Source organism: Erythranthe guttata, chromosome 8 (genome assembly GCF_056151865.1).
Source record: "Erythranthe guttata isolate IM_541 chromosome 8, IM_541, whole genome shotgun sequence".
NCBI lineage: Eukaryota > Viridiplantae > Streptophyta > Magnoliopsida > Lamiales > Phrymaceae > Erythranthe > Erythranthe guttata.
Genome location: NC_142540.1, coordinates 16874542 through 16893910, shown reverse-complemented (window position 1 = coordinate 16893910; position 19369 = coordinate 16874542). Strand labels below are relative to the sequence as shown.

At 34.0% G+C, this 19369-nt stretch overlaps 4 protein-coding genes and 1 non-coding gene across 6 annotated transcripts; all 5 read left to right on the top strand.

Annotated features, from left to right (window-relative positions):
* The first annotated feature begins 1374 nt into the window (after positions 1-1374).
* On the top strand, positions 1375-5072 carry LOC105951422 (shaggy-related protein kinase eta). Its single transcript, XM_012974850.2, has 12 exons — positions 1375-1837; positions 2250-2342; positions 2609-2668; positions 2765-3037; positions 3123-3197; positions 3299-3355; positions 3468-3608; positions 3704-3754; positions 3843-3938; positions 4077-4160; positions 4288-4389; positions 4483-5072. The coding sequence occupies exons 1-12, from the start codon at positions 1823-1825 to the stop codon at positions 4582-4584; spliced, it is 1149 nt and encodes a 382-aa protein (XP_012830304.2). The 5' UTR covers positions 1375-1822; the 3' UTR covers positions 4585-5072.
* Positions 5073-6995: 1923 nt separating this feature from the next.
* Positions 6996-11321, top strand: LOC105951418 (Leucine-rich repeat protein kinase family protein). Of its 2 annotated transcripts, XM_088822044.1 has the most exons (12): positions 6996-7032; positions 8133-8164; positions 8257-8389; positions 8501-8572; positions 8755-8898; positions 8981-9052; positions 9146-9205; positions 9282-9352; positions 9447-9602; positions 9702-10040; positions 10129-10520; positions 10802-11321. In XM_088822044.1, exons 3-12 carry the CDS (start codon positions 8268-8270, stop codon positions 11117-11119), a joined length of 1746 nt encoding a protein of 581 aa, XP_088678170.1. In that variant the 5' UTR covers positions 6996-7032; positions 8133-8164; positions 8257-8267; the 3' UTR covers positions 11120-11321. The 2 variants fall into 2 exon arrangements, with proteins under 2 accessions (XP_088678170.1, XP_012830299.2); XM_012974845.2 differs by lacking the exon at positions 6996-7032 and having other exon boundaries at positions 7883-8164.
* Positions 11322-11522: 201 nt separating this feature from the next.
* Positions 11523-14497, top strand: LOC105951425 (translation initiation factor). The gene is made up of 7 exons (XM_012974855.2): positions 11523-11705; positions 12198-12323; positions 12887-13225; positions 13324-13370; positions 13513-13575; positions 13877-14009; positions 14186-14497. Exons 2-7 carry the CDS (start codon positions 12215-12217, stop codon positions 14200-14202), a joined length of 708 nt encoding a protein of 235 aa, XP_012830309.2. The 5' UTR covers positions 11523-11705; positions 12198-12214; the 3' UTR covers positions 14203-14497.
* Positions 14498-15871: 1374 nt separating this feature from the next.
* Positions 15872-17877, top strand: LOC105951414 (uncharacterized). Its single transcript, XM_012974840.2, has 2 exons — positions 15872-16935; positions 17468-17877. The coding sequence occupies exons 1-2, from the start codon at positions 16556-16558 to the stop codon at positions 17694-17696; spliced, it is 609 nt and encodes a 202-aa protein (XP_012830294.2). The 5' UTR covers positions 15872-16555; the 3' UTR covers positions 17697-17877.
* Positions 17878-18665: 788 nt separating this feature from the next.
* TRNAE-CUC (transfer RNA glutamic acid (anticodon CUC)) lies at positions 18666-18738 on the top strand. Its single transcript has one exon. It is a non-coding gene; the product is annotated as a tRNA-Glu (tRNA).
* Positions 18739-19369: the final 631 nt, after the last annotated feature.

Below are 19369 nucleotides of genomic sequence, written 5' to 3'. Positions count from 1 at the left end.
TTTCTTAAATACCAAATAATCAAAAACTCAAAAAACCATTTCCCTCCTTCTCCACCTCCTTCTTCTCCCTCCCCAAAAACCCTTCTAAAAAATCTTCCTCACAACAAACCCTTCTAAAAAATCTCACAACAAACCCTTCTAAAAAATATCAAAACTAAAGAAATTAAAACCTCACAAAACGTATAAAATTGAGTTATAAGACAATAATATGGTAGTATATATGAAAGGAGAACACATTAAGGTAAGTATCGATGTCTTTTTTGAGCTTCGAAGTCGATTTTGAAGTTTTTTTTTTTTGAAACCCGTCGGCAATTTTCGACACATACAGGTCGATTTTTTGGTCAATTTTCGACACCAACGTGTCGAAAAAAAAAAAAAAAAAAAAAAACCAAATTTCGACACCTACCTGTCGAAAATTGTCCAAATTTCGACAGGTATGTGTCGAAAAAATACTGTTGGTAAAAAAAAAAAAAAAAAATTTTTTTTTTTTTTTTTTTTTTTTTTTTTTTTTACCAATAGTGTTTTTCGACACCTACCTGTCGAAAATTGTCCAAATTTCGACAGGTAGGTGTCGAAATTTGGTTTTTTTTTTTTTTTTTTTTTTTTTTTTTTTTCTTTTTCGACACGTTGGTGTCGAAAATTGACCAAAAATCGACCTGTATGTGTCGAAAATTGCCGACGGGTTTCAAAAAAAAAACTTCAAAATCGACTTCGAAGCTCAAAAAAGACATCGATACTTACCTTAATGGCTTCTCTTTCCACATATACTACCATATTATTGTCTTATAACTCCATTTTATAAGTTTTGTGAGGTTTTGATTTTTTGAATTTGGAGATGTTTTGGAGGATTTAAGAAGATGAAAAAGATAGGGTTTAATTGGGTTGTCGCGGCAGTTACGAGCACGTACGGTGGCGTTCGGCGGCGGCGGCGGCGGCGGCGGTCAGGGTTGGAGAGGAGAAGAAATGGTGGAGGTTTTTTTTTTTAACAACAAAGGGTTTTTTTCTTTTTTTTTTATTTGGTTTTTGAATAGGTAATTTCTAATAAAATTTGATATAATTGATATTTTGTATGAAAGGGTGTTTTTGTAATTTTCTTTTTATTTTGGTTTTAAAGTAAGAAAAAACTTATAAATATGTACTCAATTGTGGTTTTCAACTAGGTAGTATTCAACTAAGCAAAAATTAGTATTCAAAATAGTTGCCCCCGTAATCACATGGGATGCTGTTTGGTCCTGTGGGTCCCCTGCACACCTTGCCATTATCCCCACTAGGAGTGGAAATTGAAATAAAATATTTAATTTTTAGCTGATTTTTATTTATAAAGAAATTCGATTTTCGACCATATTATTTTTAATTTCGATTTCTCCAAATTCCAATTTTCAGTTTATTTATTTTAAAGTTGATAGAGATTTGAATATTTATGAGATTTTGATTAACGATTCAATTTTAATACCAAAAATTTTGATTTTCCAATTTTGGAATAAGCCTTTTCATTTCAATTTCTAAAAAAATCGAAAATATCTGAATTTTTGGGTTTTCACATTTAATTTATTTTTAGAAAATTTCTGAAATTGTTTAATTCCAATTTGTCAATTTCCACCCCCTAGCTGCTACAGTCCACGTCCCTCCTCTTTTTCTCTCTCTAGCTTTTTTATTTATTTATTTTTAATTAAATTTTATTCTTTTCTTTTCCTTTCTCCTACCGACAATTATGAGCTCTGAATAATGAACAGGAAAACTTTATGCAAATCGCAGAGCTGAAAATTCGTCGAAATTCCTTCTCCCATTTTTCCTTTTGATTGCTGGCTCGGATTTCGTTTCCATGGCCGACGATAAGGTAACCTTTCCTTGCCTTTATTTATTTTTAAATTTTGGGGAAATTGGCAAGAAAAAAAAATCTGAGAAAAAAACGCTGCGATGAGTTTTTTAGGTTTTTATTTTCCATAGATATTGCAGATCCATTTTATTTCCTTCATTTTTCGTACGAATTCAGAATTTCTTGCTGGCTTTGCCGAGCTAACGGATCCCAAAACTGTAAATTCCTCATTTTATGATGGGGAATCTTGGTGTAACCTTTGCTTAATTAGATCTTATGTAAATACTAATTGTGATATACAAGAAATTGCTTGCTTAACTATTGTTATTAGTAGCTGTGATGGCATTTAACTCGGCAGTTGTCGTAATCGTAATTGTAATTTCAGTTTTTATAGGAGATTTATGATATGATTGCTAATTCATTTTTTTTATAGGAGATGTCTGTTCCTGTAATGGATAGGAAAGATGCAGTCACTGGTCACATAATTTCAACAACTATTGGGGGAAAGAATGGAGAACCTAAGCAGGTGAATCGTTTTTCCTTCGTCGTTTAACATATAAAATCTTTGGATTTAGCTGATTAAGCTAACTTTTGCTAATGTATACTGCAATTAAATTAATTTCAATCAAATGTGGGTTCAATTTTTGTTTGTCTAAATACTTTTTTCTCGCATGACTTGAGCAGTTGAACTGTAGTGCGATCAGTTGATAAGAATGTAAGACTAAAGAATCATGGAAGAAGGAAAAAAAACTTTGTATGAGTATCTTATTTTATTTGTTGTTTATTCTGCAGACGGTTACTTACATGGCTGAACGAGTTGTAGGGACTGGTTCATTTGGAATCGTGTTTCAGGTATATACATATATCTATGGACCACTTGGTTCTAGTTTCTTGATCTCGTGTTTTCAATAAAACCTGTTTTGTTATATTATTTTTCATTTTTCTTAGGCGAAATGCATTGAAACTGGAGAAACGGTGGCTATAAAAAAGGTTTTGCAAGACAGGAGATACAAAAACCGTGAACTAGAGTTAATGAGGACGATGGATCATTCTAATGTTGTTTCCTTGAAACACTGTTTCTATTCGACTACAAGCCAAAACGAGCTTTTTCTCAATTTGATTATGGAATATGTGCCAGAAACCATTTTTCGCGTTCTGAAGCATTATAGTGACTTGAACCATAAAATGCCACTGATTTACGTGAAACTTTACACTTATCAAGTAAGTGGTATATTTACTTATGAGCCTAATGTCCAATTCGACATTTGTAAGTTTTCATCGTTGTTAATTAGGATTTCTTTTGCAGATTTTCAGAGGGTTGGCTTACATGCATTCTGTTGCGGGTGTGTGCCACAGAGATTTGAAGCCTCAAAATGTTTTGGTATGCACTTCAAAGAATCATTCAAAAGAATAAATAAATAAAATTAAAATTAAAAAACCGAAACATAGTCTTCTTCTTGATATTGTCCATGTTCTCTGTAGGTTGATCCTCTTACTCATCAGGTTAAGATATGCGATTTTGGAAGTGCAAAAGTATTAGTAAGTAATTTTAGTTCAATAAATTGATAATTTTAGCTTTATAACTTTCTATATTCAATATTTTGCCCAAAGTGTGTGGTTTATAACCATATAATCTTTTAATTTTAAATAGGTGCAAGGTGAAGCAAACATATCATACATATGCTCACGATTTTATCGGGCTCCTGAACTAATATTTGGTGCAACTGAATACACTACTTCAATTGATATTTGGTCGGCTGGTTGTATACTTGCTGAGCTTCTTCTTGGCCAAGTGAGTAATTCTGCTTAATCTGCTGTCACTTATATACTTCCTAGGTTTCATTTTATGTTGTTTTTTACGTGCACTCATCCATTCTTATTCTATAGCCGTTGTTTCCTGGGGAAAATGCTGTGGGTCAGCTTGTTGAGATCATCAAGGTACAACTTCATCATCTTTTTTTTTTTCTCTTCTAGTTCTGATTTATTGATTTATTGATTACATTATTTTATTATTTTGTCTTTCTAGGTTCTTGGAACTCCAACACGGGAGGAAATCCGTTGCATGAATCCGAACTATACGGATTTTAGGTTTCCACAAATCAAGGCACACCCTTGGCATAAGGTACACTTTCCATTTCTGAAGCTAAAACAAATTAAATCATAGGGGACTTTTTTGCAATAAATTAACATGGGGTGGTTTTTGTAGCAATTTGATACAACACAGGGATACTAATAGCAATGAACTCTACTCTTTCCTTAGGTTTTTCAAAAACGAATGCCTGCAGAAGCAATTGATCTTGCCTCCAGGTTACTGCAATACTCTCCGAATCTCCGCTGTACTGCTGTGAGTTTCTTGCACTTATTTCTTTGAAAGTTATATTTCGGAAAATTATTCGGTATTTGGTTGATAAATCAATAATATCGAACTTCTGGCTTCATATTAATTGAGATGATACACTTAATTGTTTCAGCTGGAAGCATGTGCACATTCTTTCTTTGACGAGCTTCGAGAACCTAATGCTCGATTACCAAATGGCCGCCCATTGCCACCTCTTTTCAACTTCAAACAAGAGGTATTTAAAATACATATTTTAAATTCAACTTTTTTTTGGTAACGATTTTACATTATTTATTTATTTTCGGTTTCTCGGTTTTCTGTTTTGCAGTTATCCGGTGCTTCTCCGGATCTGATTAACAAGTTGATACCCGACCATGTGAAAAGGCAAATGGGCCTGCAGTTTTTCCCTTCATACGAAGGCACAACGTGAAATTGAGTAATTCTTCTTGATGGGTTAAACAAATACAAAACCTCTATTTGAGTGTTTAGCTGAAGAATCGGTTTTTCTTCAGCTACGAAGATAATGAGAAAGCCTCTACAAAATGCAGCTCTGGATTTTTATTTTTCTCTTATTTTTTTCTCCGTTTTTTTTTTTTTTCCTCTCGGGGCGGCATATATATCTGGGAAGGGGAATATCCTATTTGTGTATATTTTTTGGGTTACTGACCGGAAAAAGCTTGCAACGGGTGAGATATGGAGTTTGTGTTGTATGATTGGATAAATGTATCAGAGATCTACCGAAGGTGAAAATGGCAAACGTGGGTTCGTGTTTTTTTTTTTATTTTTTTTTATTTTATTCCTGCCCCGATTTTGACATGCTTTTGCTTATACTTACTGCTGTTAATTTTCATGTTGTGTAACTTCACAAAATTGTTTGCTATTATATTATGCAGAATAATGTATTTTCTGTCTCTCTCAGCTGGTTCTCTAAATATATTAGATGTTGGATTAAGTTTTCACCAAGTAAAATATATTATATTTGAATGAAATTTTCGTAATTACTTTTGAAAATGTTAAATATCAGAAATTCCAAAAAAAAAAAACTATATTACAAAATTGGAAAATTTAATCAAATTACCAAATTGTCCACTCTGTGATACGACGTCGTATTGGAACAACTCTTCCGTTTCGGAACAGTCAAAACACCGGTGAATGCGTCAGCTGCAAAATTCAACGCCGCGAAAATTCGGATTAAATTATCAATCCTATTGGGCGTTTCGAATTTTGATGATCCGACGGTGTGCTCCGTTTGGGTGTAAATTGATTATGGTGTGCCCTACCGCATTGAATACATTCAAGTTGTCCTCATTCAGAAGGGAGTAAAAAGCAGTTTACCCCCTAAACTAAGAGCGGTTTTGCACTTTGCCCCCCAAACAATTTTTTTTTGCACGTTTTTACCTAAACTTGTTATTTGGTTGCACGGTGCCCGTTTTCAGGCAATTTTGGACGGAATCTTAAGCACGTGCAAATCACGTGAGTTAGGAAGGGGTAAAATTGTCACTTCACTAACAATCTGACCTAGAGTTCAATTTTCATTAGTTTTTTTCGTTTATTTAATTGGATTTTCCTCCATCTTCTCCAACAACTCTTTCTTTTTCCCCTCTTTGTGCTCTCCTTTTGCTGGTATGCTTCGATTTCTCCCTCCTCTTCTTTTTCCCTTCTTTTGCTTTCTCTTACTAGAATAAATAAGCAATTGAAGATGCAGCAGGTCGTTAAGTTCGTAGTCGCCCTTACAATCATTTTTCGCCTCCTCACCTTCATGGTTGTTCCTCAGAGGTGACAATAGCGGTGGTGGAGCCAGAGGAGGCGACGACATCAGCGCCGGAGATGGATCAGTGGGTGAAAATTCCAATTAAATGCAACCAAAGAGAAAAAAGGGGAAGAGAAGAAGAAATCGAAATAGTATGAAAAGAAAAAGGGAAAAAAAAAGGAGTGGTTGGAGAAGATAATCAAAATGAAGGAAATCTAGTCAAATAGAACACTTATTCCCCTGTTTCTTGATTTCTTTTCGGAGATCAATCAGAAAATAAAAAAAAAAAAAAAAAGGTTTCTTGTCCTGTTTTTTTCATTTATTTATTTATGTTTTATTTAAAAATCAGAGATCAAGAAGAAGAAGAGGGTGCAGAAGACTCAGTACAGCGTCCTCTTGTATTTGCCTATTACGTCACCGGTCATGGCTTTGGCCATGCCACCCGCGCTGTCGAGCTTCACCGCCATCTCTCCCTCTCTGTATCACTGTGTGTGTGTGTGTGTGATTTGTCTGAAAAGATGAAAAAAAATAATGTTTTGATTCGATGTACTAATAACTTGTTATGTAATTATGGCTATGTTTTGATTCGATGTCTGTGTGTGATTTGTCTGAAAATATGATTTTTTTAGATAATGGATGAAAATTGGATGAATTTGTTACAAAGGAAATTTTTATACAAGAAAATTGGATGATTTCTCCGATGATTTTGTTACAGGGAAATTTGTATCTCTAACAATTGATGAAAGAAGGGGTTGTATTCTTTGTTGTGTTTGAGCACTCTGTTTCACTGTGTTCGAACAAATAAGTCTGAGAAAGAAGGCAAATGGGGAAGAAATTTTTTTGGAAGAGAAAAATGGGAAAATAAAAAAAGAATTAGAAAAAAAGAAGGAAAAGACAATTTTGTCCCTGTTAATCTCACATGAATGGCACGTGCACAACATTCCGGTGAAAATTACCGGAAAATACTACTTTTAGGGTATCGTGCAACAAAAAATTAAGTTTAGGTAAAAACGTGCAAAAAAAATTTGTTTAGGGGGTAAAGCGCGAAATGGGCCTTAGTTTAGGGGGTAAACTGCTTTTTACTCTTCAGAAGGCTCCACTATTCTCCACAGTTCCCAAATCTCGAGGGTAAAGGCTCTTTCTTTCGATTATTTAATTTTTTTATTGTCCCGCCCAATGAATTTTTCCATTTAAATATTAGTGTGCGACAGCCATTTTTGAGTTACTCGAGGGTTTTGTTTCACTATAAACAATGTAATGGATTTTCTTTTGTGTTTTGCTTTGGAATATCTAGGGTTCATTGTGAATTGTTTCAGAGATAACAACGTTGAAAAAATCTGTCTATGAAATGAATGTAGTAAACTAATTATACATACACATACTTACAAATCTCAGCTCAAATGGGTTAAAAATTGGTATAAAAACAAGTATTGGTCCCTAATATGAATTATTTCAAAATAAAGAATTGTGAGATATTTATGTTAAAATATAGCAGCTCTTAAAACTCAAGTGGGTCTTCACTTCATTCTTTATTGTATATTATGGATAGGTAAATTACGGTGAAACTCAAATTACGAAAAAAACCTCTTGTTTGGGTAATTACAACCACCCCTCAACTATGCACGTCCACTCTTGCGGTATCAAATTTAGTGGAATCTTCTAGATTATGTGGAATATTCTCCAGTATGTATTCATTTAACCCCATTCGAGCTCCACATTTTGAAACAAGATGATTGTAAGTTATGTTTCTTGACTTGTAAATAGATTGTGCTGCATCAGAAACTATATATTTTTGCACAAAACGAGTACAAACTAGAGAACATTCCATGAAATCTGTTGAATTTGACATAATAAGGATGAACGTGTAATAAGATTCATAGTTGAGGAGGTATTGTAATCGCCCAAACACGAGGAGGTTTTTCGTAATTTGACTTTACCTCGGGGGTATTTTGCATATCTATGTGTGAATAGTTTGCCTGTCTTGTTCATGTGGTGGATGAAAATGAGGGGGGGAAAATAGTTATGTTTCTAATTTTCTGTCCTATTCAGCCAACAACATCTTTAATTCTTGAAAAAGATTCTGACAGATTTTCATAGTCAAGAGAGATAGAAAGCCAAAGAACAAATCTATTTCTTCTAGTTGTTCACTTTGGAGATCTAATGAGAGAGTTGGAGTTAATTTTGTCACTTCTTTTCTTCTGGATAACTAATGCTGGTTCTTCTTTCAGTCTTCTTTCTCCGAAAGGTGTCAACTTTGAAGGTTAGCTCCCACATTTCACCTCTTTCTTGTTTTCCTCGTTTCAATACGTAGAAATCTTGAACAAGGGTTTTCTTGTTTTCTTGTTATTACAGTTGCAGCTCTAATGTCTGTGAAAAGAGAAACGAGAGATGAAAAGCATGTTCTTGATGGATGGGATATCAATTCAGTCGACCCGTGTACTTGGAACATGGTTGGCTGCTCGCCTGAGGGCTTTGTTGTTTCTTTGTGAGTTTTTTTTGATCTCATTTCATTATATGTTTTTTATCCTTGTGGTACATTTTGCCTTTTTAATTTGCCTTTTTTTCTTCTTGGTTTTTTGTGTTTGCTGGTTGTTAGAGAAATGGCTAGTGTGGGATTATCGGGCACACTTTCACCGAGTATTGGAAATTTAACTCGCCTTCGGACAATGTGAGTTCTAGTTATGAATCATTTGGAGATGGTAAATTGGTAATTGATATGACTTATTATATGCTCCTGAGTCGAACGATATTTCGAAAAAAAAATCCCCTGTTTTTCACTTGTCATTATATATATGCTTTGAAATATTTTGACTAAATTGTCAAGATTATTTGTCATTTGGTATTTTATAGGTTATTACAGAACAATAAGTTATCTGGAAATATTCCCACCGAAATCGGAAAGCTTTCTGAATTACAAACACTTGATCTTTCCGGAAATCAGTTCAGTGGCGAAATTCCAAGCTCTCTGGGTCGTCTTACTCGTCTTAGTTACTTGTAAGTATGTATTTACTATTGTTCATTCAGACATGTTTTGGAAACCAGATTTGCTTTAATTTACTTAATTGGAATTTTGCAGAAGGCTTAGCAAAAACAAGTTGTCTGGACAAATTCCGAAAGATGTCGCCGATCTTTCCAGTCTTTCCGTCTTGTATGTTTTCTGACCCAAACTCCGACTATTTATATTTGAAATACGAGATATAGCAAATTGTTATCGAGTAAAAGAACACCAACAACTTTTCAGGGACTTATCATTCAATAATCTAAGCGGCCCGATTCCTAAGATACTTGCTAAAGATTACAGGTGAGTTTATTTTTAATTTTTATTTTCAATTTCACATTATTACGGGACTCCTTACTAAGGATTTCTTTTGTTACAGTGTTGCAGGGAACATATTTCTCTGTTCTTCACCGTCGGAAATTTGTACGACTGCTCCCATATCAGTTAATGGTATTATTAAATCACTCCTTTTTTAAATAACATGTTATAAATGCTAAATATCAAAATAAATGTTATCTTTAACACTCTCGTTTATTTCTTTCAGAAACAAGTTCGTATGCAAAAGTCACCCGTAACCATCATAATCATCACTTACTGGTTGCTGTTATAGTCGGTGTCGGTTCCATATTCGTCGTTTCTATCTTACTTCTCTTGTCTTGGGTGTATTGGCGCAGATCTCAAGTTCTTTGTAAATCACACGGTACCTCTTAATTGCTTTTTCGTATTTATTTATTTATTTTAATAAGTTCCCGTTAAGACAACTATGAAATGAAACTATCTCAATCATTTTTATGCGCAGTTCAACAAGATTACGAGTTCAATATCGGAAACTTGAAAAGGTTCTCATTACGCGAGTTACAAACAGCAACAAGCAACTTCAACCCTAAAAACATAATCGGACAAGGTGGATTCGGAGTTGTTTACAAAGGCGTTCTTCCAAATAAGACAATGATAGCAGTAAAAAGACTAAAAGACCCTAGTGTCACTGGTGAAGTACAGTTTCAGACAGAAGTCGAAATGATAGGCCTAGCTTTGCACCGGAACCTTCTACAATTGTACGGCTTCTGCATGACTCCCAAGGAGAAATTACTTGTTTACCCTCATATGCCTAATGGCAGCGTTGCAGACCGTTTGAGAGGTTTATATTTCTATATTTTTACGTGTATATAGTTTTGCTTGTGAGCTTATTTAATTTTATAAAATTTGTGATTTAAATAAATTGATAGATTCCGGTCAAGAAAACCCGTCTTTGGATTGGAGCAAGAGAATGCGTATAGCTATAGGAGCATCACGCGGGCTTGTGTATTTGCATGAGCAGTGTAACCCTAAAATAATACACAGGGATGTGAAAGCTGCAAATATATTGCTCGACGAAAGTTTCGAAGCGGTTGTGGGAGATTTCGGGCTAGCGAAGCTTCTAGATCCTAGGGTTTCGCATGTTACGACTGCTGTACGTGGTACTGTGGGCCATATCGCACCGGAATATCTCTCGACCGGACAATCTTCGGAGAAAACCGATGTCTTTGGATTTGGTATACTGCTTTTGGAACTCATAACTGGGCAGAAAGCGTTGGATGCTGCTAATGGACAGGTTCAGAAAGGAATGATTCTTGATTGGGTGAGTCGATTTTTCAGCCCTTTAGGCTCTGTTTGGATTGAAGAATTTGAAGTTTCTTAAATTTGAAATACTTGAAATACATTGGATTTTCAAATCAACCATAATAAATCAAATTGAGAGTTCAAAAAATTGAATTGAAATTACATTCTAACAACTTTTATTTAAAGGTACAAGTGGATGGTTTTCGAATTGAATTCTTGGTGATTGAATTTCTTGTTTCGGTTTTTCTATTTCAATTAATCCTCGTATTAAGACAATGGTTTGGTGTTGAACAACAACAGGTTAGAAATCTGCATGGTGAGAAGAGATTGGATGAGCTTGTGGATAAGAATCTGAAGGGATGTTTTAATTCGGATGAATTAGAAAAAGCTGTTGAGCTGGCGATAAGATGTACTCAATCGAGCCCAGATCTACGGCCGAGAATGTCTGAAGCGTTGAAGATCTTGGAAGGAATCAACGGTCAGATTGAGCATACGGAGTCTCAAGGTGGGGTGGATCTTTGTCAGGGCCGAACTTTTAGTTTCTCGTGGAATTTTAGCGATGCTCGTGAGGAATCTTCCGTTGTTATTGAGGCAATCGAACTTTCTGGACCGAGATAATGTTTGTGTAAGAGTGTAAATATTTGAAGTTGTAATATTTTGTTTCAGTTCAGTTGTGGAACTTCAAATATAGGGAAACCTCATCTTTAAGTGTAAATAATACAGTTGTAGTAATTTCTGCAGACACAGGCCAAAACATGTTAATTATAAATTTATGTAATTTAAATATTTGAAAATATTCAATTCAAAGGATTTTCTATTATCTATTATAAAAAAATATGAATTAATCATTTTTTTTTTTTCATCTTGTGATTTCAAAATTTGATAACAATTGAAATCTAATTTTAAAAATTTAAATTTAAAAAAAAAATTATGAAGAGAAAATAACATTTTTAAGAAATAGTTACGAGTTTAATTTTTTAAATATAATTGCAATTGTTGTTGAAAATATATAATTATAGATACCAAATTTCATCCGTTAGAATCAATCACCCCTTCTCAATTCCTTTAATACGACACCGTTTGTTCTACTCATTTTCAATTTATCATTCGATTTACGTTTTCCCTCTCTCTCTCTCCGTTCTGTGTTGTGGCTCAGCTACTGCGATTTTCCATAAGTGCGCAATTCAGTAGCTCATTATCGAAGGTTTCTCCTCTTCCCATTTCCCTAACTTCATGAAATTGAATTTTTCCATGAGGTTGTCGATTTTTTCTTCATCCATTTTTTAAATTGTGTTCCAACTATGCTTTCTCTCTCTGAAACCGTATGTTTCTCTAGCAGATTGCCAAAATAATATGCTCAACAAACAAATTGCGTTTTTAGTTCACAAATTCGTTCCTCCTATTACGAAATAATGTTTTGCTGTTTTGTGTAGTAGCTGGATTTCGTAGTGATTAAAAAATTGATGGGTGATGAAAGTTCTTCTCTTGCTGATTTGTGCTTTTCCATGTCAAAAAATGGATATTAAAATTAGGGTTTGATTTTTGTGAGAGCGATGAAAGGGTGTGTCTAACAGTATCACTTGAGCAATTTAGTATCTCCTGATTCCGTTCGTTGTTTTAGATTCTTTAATGCAGTACATATTGTTTTCCCTTATGGTATTTTTTTTTTGTTTCTTGTTTGTTTATTTACTTTCAGAGAGTGTGGTAACTTCAATGCCTAGGAGGAAAGTAAGAAAAAATGCTAAACAGCCTGTTAGCAACAATTTAGATCAAGATGGAGTACCGCCCGATAATAACGAAGAAGATTTCGTGGACCATGAAGGTATTATTAACTTGACCTTTGTCATATCGAAATTATGTTTTACTTAATTCATGATTATGTCAACTTAAATCTTTATATGCAGCAGATGTTGAAAGACGTAGAAAATAGTGGAATGGTTGATTAGCTTGTTGTAGTGCACTTGTAATATGAATATATATGATCTTGACTCTTGAGATCTATGCTTTCGGCCGAAAACGATTGCAGAACAGATTTTCCTTTTACCGATTTTTGATTTTCAACATAGAATAGTGTGTTCTCGGTTCTCCAAACGATACATGCAAAGTATTTTGCAATTTTTATGATCCTAAATGTGTTGCATGTGTTACTGAATTAAGGCTTGAATTAATTTGTTACGAGCAAAACTTTCCAAGTTGATCATTCCACCGAAACATATAGCTTTACTTAACAGAGTTGCACTTCAGTCTGTGTGCTGCTGTGATTCAATTTTCATTTCACCTTAACAAAAAAATCAGAAATCAAGTTTCTGCAATATCTCTTCTTCTTTGAAAGCATGGTTGGTTCTCTACGTACTTATTAAATTAAATAATATCTTTTTTCATCAGTTGAACGTCAAAGTGCTGCAATCAGGGCTCTACGGGATGTGGAAATTGAACAATTGCAGACTATGTTAAAGTTGCTTTGCTCCTATTTCAGCGAGGAACAGTTGCAAGTCCCGTTACTGCCTTTTTTCGAGGAAAACTTTCCGAACCTGTCTATTCCAAAAGCAGGGAAAGATGGCAAGTATGAAGTGAAATGGAAAGACAGAGAAGAAATCTTATCTATGAACAATGCTGATGGAAGAACTCTACATTCTTCTTTTCTACATCGGCTTTCAATGGCTTATCCTGATTACTCTGCTGGAATTCCTTCTATGGGTGGCTTTGAATTTTCAAATAAAACCGGTAATTCAGAAATCATTTTTTGGCAGGAATATTATCTGATTGGTCGAAGCTTTTCTTTGCATATCAAGTCTGATACGGTATATTATTTTTTTTGGCAGTGAAAACAGGCTTTTTCGGTGCTGATAAACTGCAGATCAGAAGTCTTGTATGTTCTTGTTCAGCTAACTTTTACTTGTTTGTTAATACTTAATATTTTGTTTCTATACATGTTCCTGCATTTGTATAAATTTGTATAGCTATCTTACTTTGATCTTTGAATTTTAATCCTCCCTAAATAAAAAATTTAGGTCCTGGAAGAGCCATCTGATTCACAAACATTAGAACCGAAGGATAGCCTGCAGACACCAAATGTACGTATCCTTACATAGCCCGAGACGAAAACTACTTCGTGAACTAATTTTAATATTTTTCAAGTTTATATGCTAAATGGATATGGTGAATATCTTATCTCCATTGGGAACAAAATTTTGTGATTTTGTACAATCCTTTGTTGTCAATGTTCTCTAAAGCACGGGTATTTATCATGCGGACATGGTTTGTTATTTTATTTAGAAGACTTTAGTGCTCGTTAATTTTGAGACGTAGTTATTTGTTGAATATCTCCATTTTCTATGTTCTTGATTTTATTGGTTGGTTATATGACCATTGCAGGTGAGTAATAATAGGTTGTCTGTTGGCATAACCCCGAAAACTCTGAGGCCTCCAAAGTGCGGTGAGGTTCTTTTGTCTGTACATGGCTCGCCCCTTGGTGTTTATAAGGAAGATAACATGGAAACAATACAAGGTATGCTTTCCTATATTTACGATTTTTGCATATTTCCGTGTTTGAAGTTTTAACATAATTTTTCAAAGGTAATCAGAGAAATATGCAAGAAAGGCTGAAAATAATTAACATTTGTACGAACAAATGTAAGATAAGACATTATATCTTACATTAAGATTCACTCTATCATCTTACAGAGACAGATGATGGTTGAAATCATATGTTATTTAGAGGAAGATGTACCGCGTTTAAAGAGGCACACTCGAATGTATTTAACTGAAATCGTGCTACTTCAATATATGTAAGTAATCGATAAACTTTCTACGCTATCGATCTTGTTTGCTGCTTTGTCTGAATAGAGTGACCTTAGTTATCTTAAGACTTAGATTTTATGTTCTATGGTCTAATTTGTGATGAGAAATGAGGAAAGAGTAAAGGGTTGTAAGAGAAAGACGTGTACAACTTGTTAGCACTTGATTATATATATATATATATATATATTTTTTTTATTTCTTTTAATTTCAATTTATGAAGGCTGAATAATTAATGTAATAATAAACAGAATCGAAAAATCTGTTCGGATTAAACTAGAGGACATGTTTCACGCTTTCATGTTACTTGTTTCCTTTAGAAACCATTGAAGGCTCCGAAAAGACGAGTTTGTAGGGTCTTTTCATGTTACTTACTTCACATGTTGTGCTGTGTTTGCTTTTGTTTTTTAGGTTTCATTCGTATTGAATGATTGAACGAAATAATTCAAATTCATAATAATAAATTCATCGATAATTTTTCTTTTTTTTAATTCAATAGACTTTGAATAAATATAAATAATGTGCGTTCGGCTCGACTTAATTCGTTTACCGTTTTACACTCCAACGATATGGTCCAAAGGAGACTTCTTGAACCGATAATTAATTATTTAAGTTTTTTTTTTTTTTTGAGTAAAATTATTTAAGTTAGTTGACATTTAAATAAGTGCAGTTGCACTATTTTTTTCCACCCTACATCTAGCCAGGTCACATTTATAATGACTTCACCTATTTCTTTGTCGCAACTCATACTTCACGGACAATGTAATAATTGCTTTTGTTTTTAAAGTACCTTTGCTATTTCCTAAATTTGTTATCAAGATATTCTCAAATAAATATTCCAATTTTGAAATACTTTTCAGTTTTCTCATCTAATATAAGATTTATTTGATATTACACCCGGTTAAAATATATCAAATAATTTTAGCCTTGTTCTGCACATAATCGCACACATACGCATGTGTGCTTACCGTGTGGTTATTTAATCTCATCAACGATTACAAATTATTCGGTCCAAATGACCTAATGTAACATCTAACAAGCACTAATATACATAGCAACAACCTTAATTTTGGGATTCCAAATGAATCCGATTAAAATATATTAGATGGTAAGGAAAAAATAAATATGTTTTCCCCCTAAAAGAAAACAAATATGCTTTAAGTTTCACTTTTCTTTTCTTTTTTTTTGAATTGGAAATAAAGCTCTACACAAATTTCATACTTTCTTCAAAAGGCAAATTACGTCTACCTCCTTGAGATAAAGTTAAATTACGAAACAACCCCTCATATTTGGATAATTATAACTACTTCCCCAATTATGCATTTTCTTACAAAAAAAAACATTCATTCAATAGGTAAATTCAACATTGTAAAGTTGAACGTCGATGGTCGTAATTAATCCAAACAGGAGATTTTTTTTTATAATTTGACCATCTTTAAATTACTCCACCCCTAAAAAAGAAACAAATATGTTTGCATCTCAAGTTTAAAAATCATAAACAAAATAACTTTTTAAGCCTTTTAATATGGTTCATGCTTTAAATATATATATATTTTTATTAATACTTTTCGCATAAGGTCTAAACCCTAAACATAAAATTGGGACGGCAAATGCAAAAAGAGAGAGATAAAGAAATAGATACAGGGAATCATCGTTCGCCGCCGGCGATATCAACGACTTAGTCGCCGTCTTTTTGCCGACCGTCGCCGCCGTAGTCTTTGAATATTATTCCCTCCAATTGCCATAGTGACAAAATATTTCTATAATTTTTTTCAATAAAAAAATTGGAAAAGACGTGGGCCGTACCGTTTATGGAAAGGCACTATCATCATCATCCAGACATTTACACATATGTATATCCGTATCCATACGCGCTTATATCTATAGCCCCCCCACTCTATTAATACTGAAGAGAGAGAAACTTGAAGAGTTTAGAGAGAGAAAGAATAAGTGGGGTGTTGGTGGTGGTGAAGTCAACCGTCAACAGGCGGTGGTGAAGAAGTCGTTAACGGTGTCGATTTCTCCACGGAAGCACTGAAAACCCTCTGATCATATGTAAAGATCTCTCGCCCCCTCTTTTTCCACCAACACCCTTTCAATGGAAATCAACCACCTCCCCTCTACCACGTGTCAGCTTCTTATTGGTCAGCCCCTTGCTTCACCATTCAACTGAATAGGCTGTTTGTAGATACATTTGGGTTGTGTGGGTTTTTGTAAAGACTGGATTTTTTTTGAGTTTTTGACTGTGAATATTGAATGATGGATCAAGAATTGAGGGAAATTAAACAAACAGGGGATGTTTCGAGGAATTCGGAGACTGCAATTGCAGTGGAAGCAAAAGAAATTGCCGATTCGAATTCGAAGACGAATGGGTCTGCTCCGAATAAGGCAGTTGTCGGAGATGGAGAGGCGAAAATGGAGGGGGCGGATGATAAATGTTCGTCGTGTGTAATCGACGTGAGGTGCGATGAATTCGCGGAGGAAAATCAGAGGGTTTGTAGGATTTGCCATTTGACTTCGAAGGAAAGTGGTAGTAATTCGATTGAGTTGATTGAGCTCGGTTGTGGATGCAAAGGCGAGCTTGGTGTTGCGCATCAGAATTGTGCCGAGGCTTGGTTTAGGATGAGGGGGAATAGGTAATTTCACTTGCTCTATATTTCGTCGATTAATTGTTGTTGATCTATGCTTGTTTGTGATTTCATTCGTTCTTGGTTTTATAATCTTTTCAATTTGATGAGTTCTGCACTATTCGAATTTTTTTTTCCGAGATGTTTAGTTTTAGTAATTTACCTACAAGGAAGACTCGTTAGCTAGGCATGGATAGTTTTGATGACGGTTCTATGTGTTTTGGTTATCGTTAATTGTGAATCCGAAAACCATGACAAGAAAAAGTGATTCTTGGCTGCAAGCAAATCTTGAGATTCTTCGTGTTTTTGTCGCCCTAGGGTTGTCAATTAAAATCTTTATAATTAGTGTATTCTTATTTCACCCTTTGGTAATGAAATGATATTGTGCCTTTCGAGTGTTCTTTATAATTCTTTCTGATTTAACCGTACAATTTTATGAAAACCTAGACTTGATTCACACTTTCTCGTACTTGCGTTTTTTTTTTTTTTTTTTTTTGAAGTTAATGGATTGTAATTTAGGCTTTTGGGATTGAGGTTGCAGATTGTGTGAAATATGCGGTGAAACGGCAAAGAATATAACAGGCGTAAGTGATCATAACGGATTCATGGAAGAGTGGAACGAGAGTGTATCGGGTGATACTGCTGGCAATACCACTTCTTCGCCCGAAAACCGAAGGTGCTTACGCGGGCAGCCGTTGTGTAACTTCTTGATGGCTTGTTTGGTAATAGCATTCGTCCTCCCTTGGTTTTTCCGTGTAAATATGTTTTGACCTTTTAACCAAGAATCCCTTTTCATTACACAGTTCGAATATCGAAACCACCGTTTTTTTCTTTTCGTTTATGTTGGCTGAATTATTAGTTTTTTTTCTTTCGAGTGGTTGAAAATGAGTGTTTGTGGTTTATATATGTTGACAATTGATATCCATTGGATGCCGATGAATTTTTTGTGAAGTTGGTTGACTTGGTGGTGAGTGTAGAATCTTTGTTTTGACATATATAATCAGATGAATTTCACCGAATATTATCGTACCATACACGTGTATAGTTCTATACATATCTTACACACATCCACATGTATGTGTGTGTGAAATGCCTAAATTAAAGGTAGAAAATAACCCGTTAAGTTCACCGGGTGTAGCTTGGAACAAACAAACATTCATTCTGAGACCTTTTTATCACAAATGTTTTTGTCGAGTTGGAGTTCAAATAATCAATATTTTGTAATAGAATTTTCGAAGTCCGCCAATTCCGTCCTTACTTCAATATTTTGTAACTCGAATTTTCGATTTTGGAGTGATATTTCTCATTCCGAAATCTGAAAGTCCTGACTTCTGATTTTTTCGATGTTGTTTTGGAACGGAATTTGAATACATATTTAGATTTCAATTTAATTTCTGAATTATATTTCGGAATTTACACTTGTAATATGAATATTATTATGTATTTTATATTATAGATTATTAAAAACTTGAAAATTTTGAATTTCACTAATTCCAATTCGATTTTTTTTTTTTATTGAAATGAATTTTTTTCCATTCAAAATTCCGATTTTCCCCATGTATCAGTTTCGGAATTTCTAATAAACAACCACAAAAACATATGGTAATGCGACTTTAGTTGAATTTGTAAACCAAGATCCGTATTACAATTCTACAAAATCAATATATTCTTGTGATCACTGATCAGTCCACCCGCAAACTTGATAATTTCTTGTTTTATATCTAATAAATATTCACCAATCCGTTGTAGTCTAGTTGGTCAGGATACTCGGCTCTCACCCGAGAGACCCGGGTTCAAGTCCCGGCAACGGAATTTTTTAATTTTGCTTTTAAAACCTTCCTTCTTTAAATGCACTATCCATCCCTAGAGTATTTGTATGTAACAATTACCTCCCCAAAACTAACTTTCATAACACTTACGAACTCGCCCCTAAAATGTCATTTTTCGCATTTTTAAATGAAGGAAAGCTAAATTATGGATAGGTACAAATGAGTTGATGAGCCGAATCGACGAATGTTCGAGTTTTTTTAGCTTCAACTTTTTGACAAGCTTAAGTTACAGCCAATTTTTAGTTGTTTATGAGTCACAAATTAGCTCACGAGTTATTTTAATTTTATTTATATTTTTTATATTATATAATATATGCATATAACCATACAAAAACAATTGTAATAATAAATAACTACATACAATTTTTTTTTAAATTGTAATTTTTATTATTACAATAAAAATAATTGAAAATAATATTGAGTTCATAATAAATTAGAAGGGAAAAAAGGAGCTGAAGCTCATTAAATTTTCCTGGCTCGACTCGAACTCGACTCATTTACACACCTAGACTGAATAAGTTTATTTGATGATTTTCATTATCATGTTTTTTTGTTCAAAAAAGTTAAAGGGGGAGGGGGCAAAAAGAAGGAAAAAAAAAACTATTGGCTCAATA

Excerpts from the sequence above, each read along its gene's own strand:
- LOC105951418 (XM_012974845.2), top strand. The coding sequence starts at position 8,065 with ATGAGAGAGTTGGAGTTAATTTTGTCACTTCTTTTCTTCTGGATAACT. Across the intron at positions 8,390-8,500 it reads GAGGGCTTTGTTGTTTCTTT|AGAAATGGCTAGTGTGGGAT; the intron begins GTGAGTTTTTTT and ends GCTGGTTGTTAG. Across the intron at positions 8,573-8,754 it reads TTAACTCGCCTTCGGACAAT|GTTATTACAGAACAATAAGT; the intron begins GTGAGTTCTAGT and ends GGTATTTTATAG.
- LOC105951414 (XM_012974840.2), top strand. The coding sequence starts at position 16,556 with ATGATGGATCAAGAATTGAGGGAAATTAAACAAACAGGGGATGTTTCG. Across the intron at positions 16,936-17,467 it reads TTTAGGATGAGGGGGAATAG|ATTGTGTGAAATATGCGGTG; the intron begins GTAATTTCACTT and ends TTGAGGTTGCAG.
- LOC105951425 (XM_012974855.2), top strand. The coding sequence starts at position 12,215 with ATGCCTAGGAGGAAAGTAAGAAAAAATGCTAAACAGCCTGTTAGCAAC. Across the intron at positions 13,371-13,512 it reads AACTGCAGATCAGAAGTCTT|GTCCTGGAAGAGCCATCTGA; the intron begins GTATGTTCTTGT and ends TAAAAAATTTAG. Across the intron at positions 13,576-13,876 it reads ATAGCCTGCAGACACCAAAT|GTGAGTAATAATAGGTTGTC; the intron begins GTACGTATCCTT and ends TGACCATTGCAG.
- LOC105951422 (XM_012974850.2), top strand. Across the intron at positions 2,343-2,608 it reads AGAATGGAGAACCTAAGCAG|ACGGTTACTTACATGGCTGA; the intron begins GTGAATCGTTTT and ends TTTATTCTGCAG. Across the intron at positions 3,198-3,298 it reads TGAAGCCTCAAAATGTTTTG|GTTGATCCTCTTACTCATCA; the intron begins GTATGCACTTCA and ends TGTTCTCTGTAG.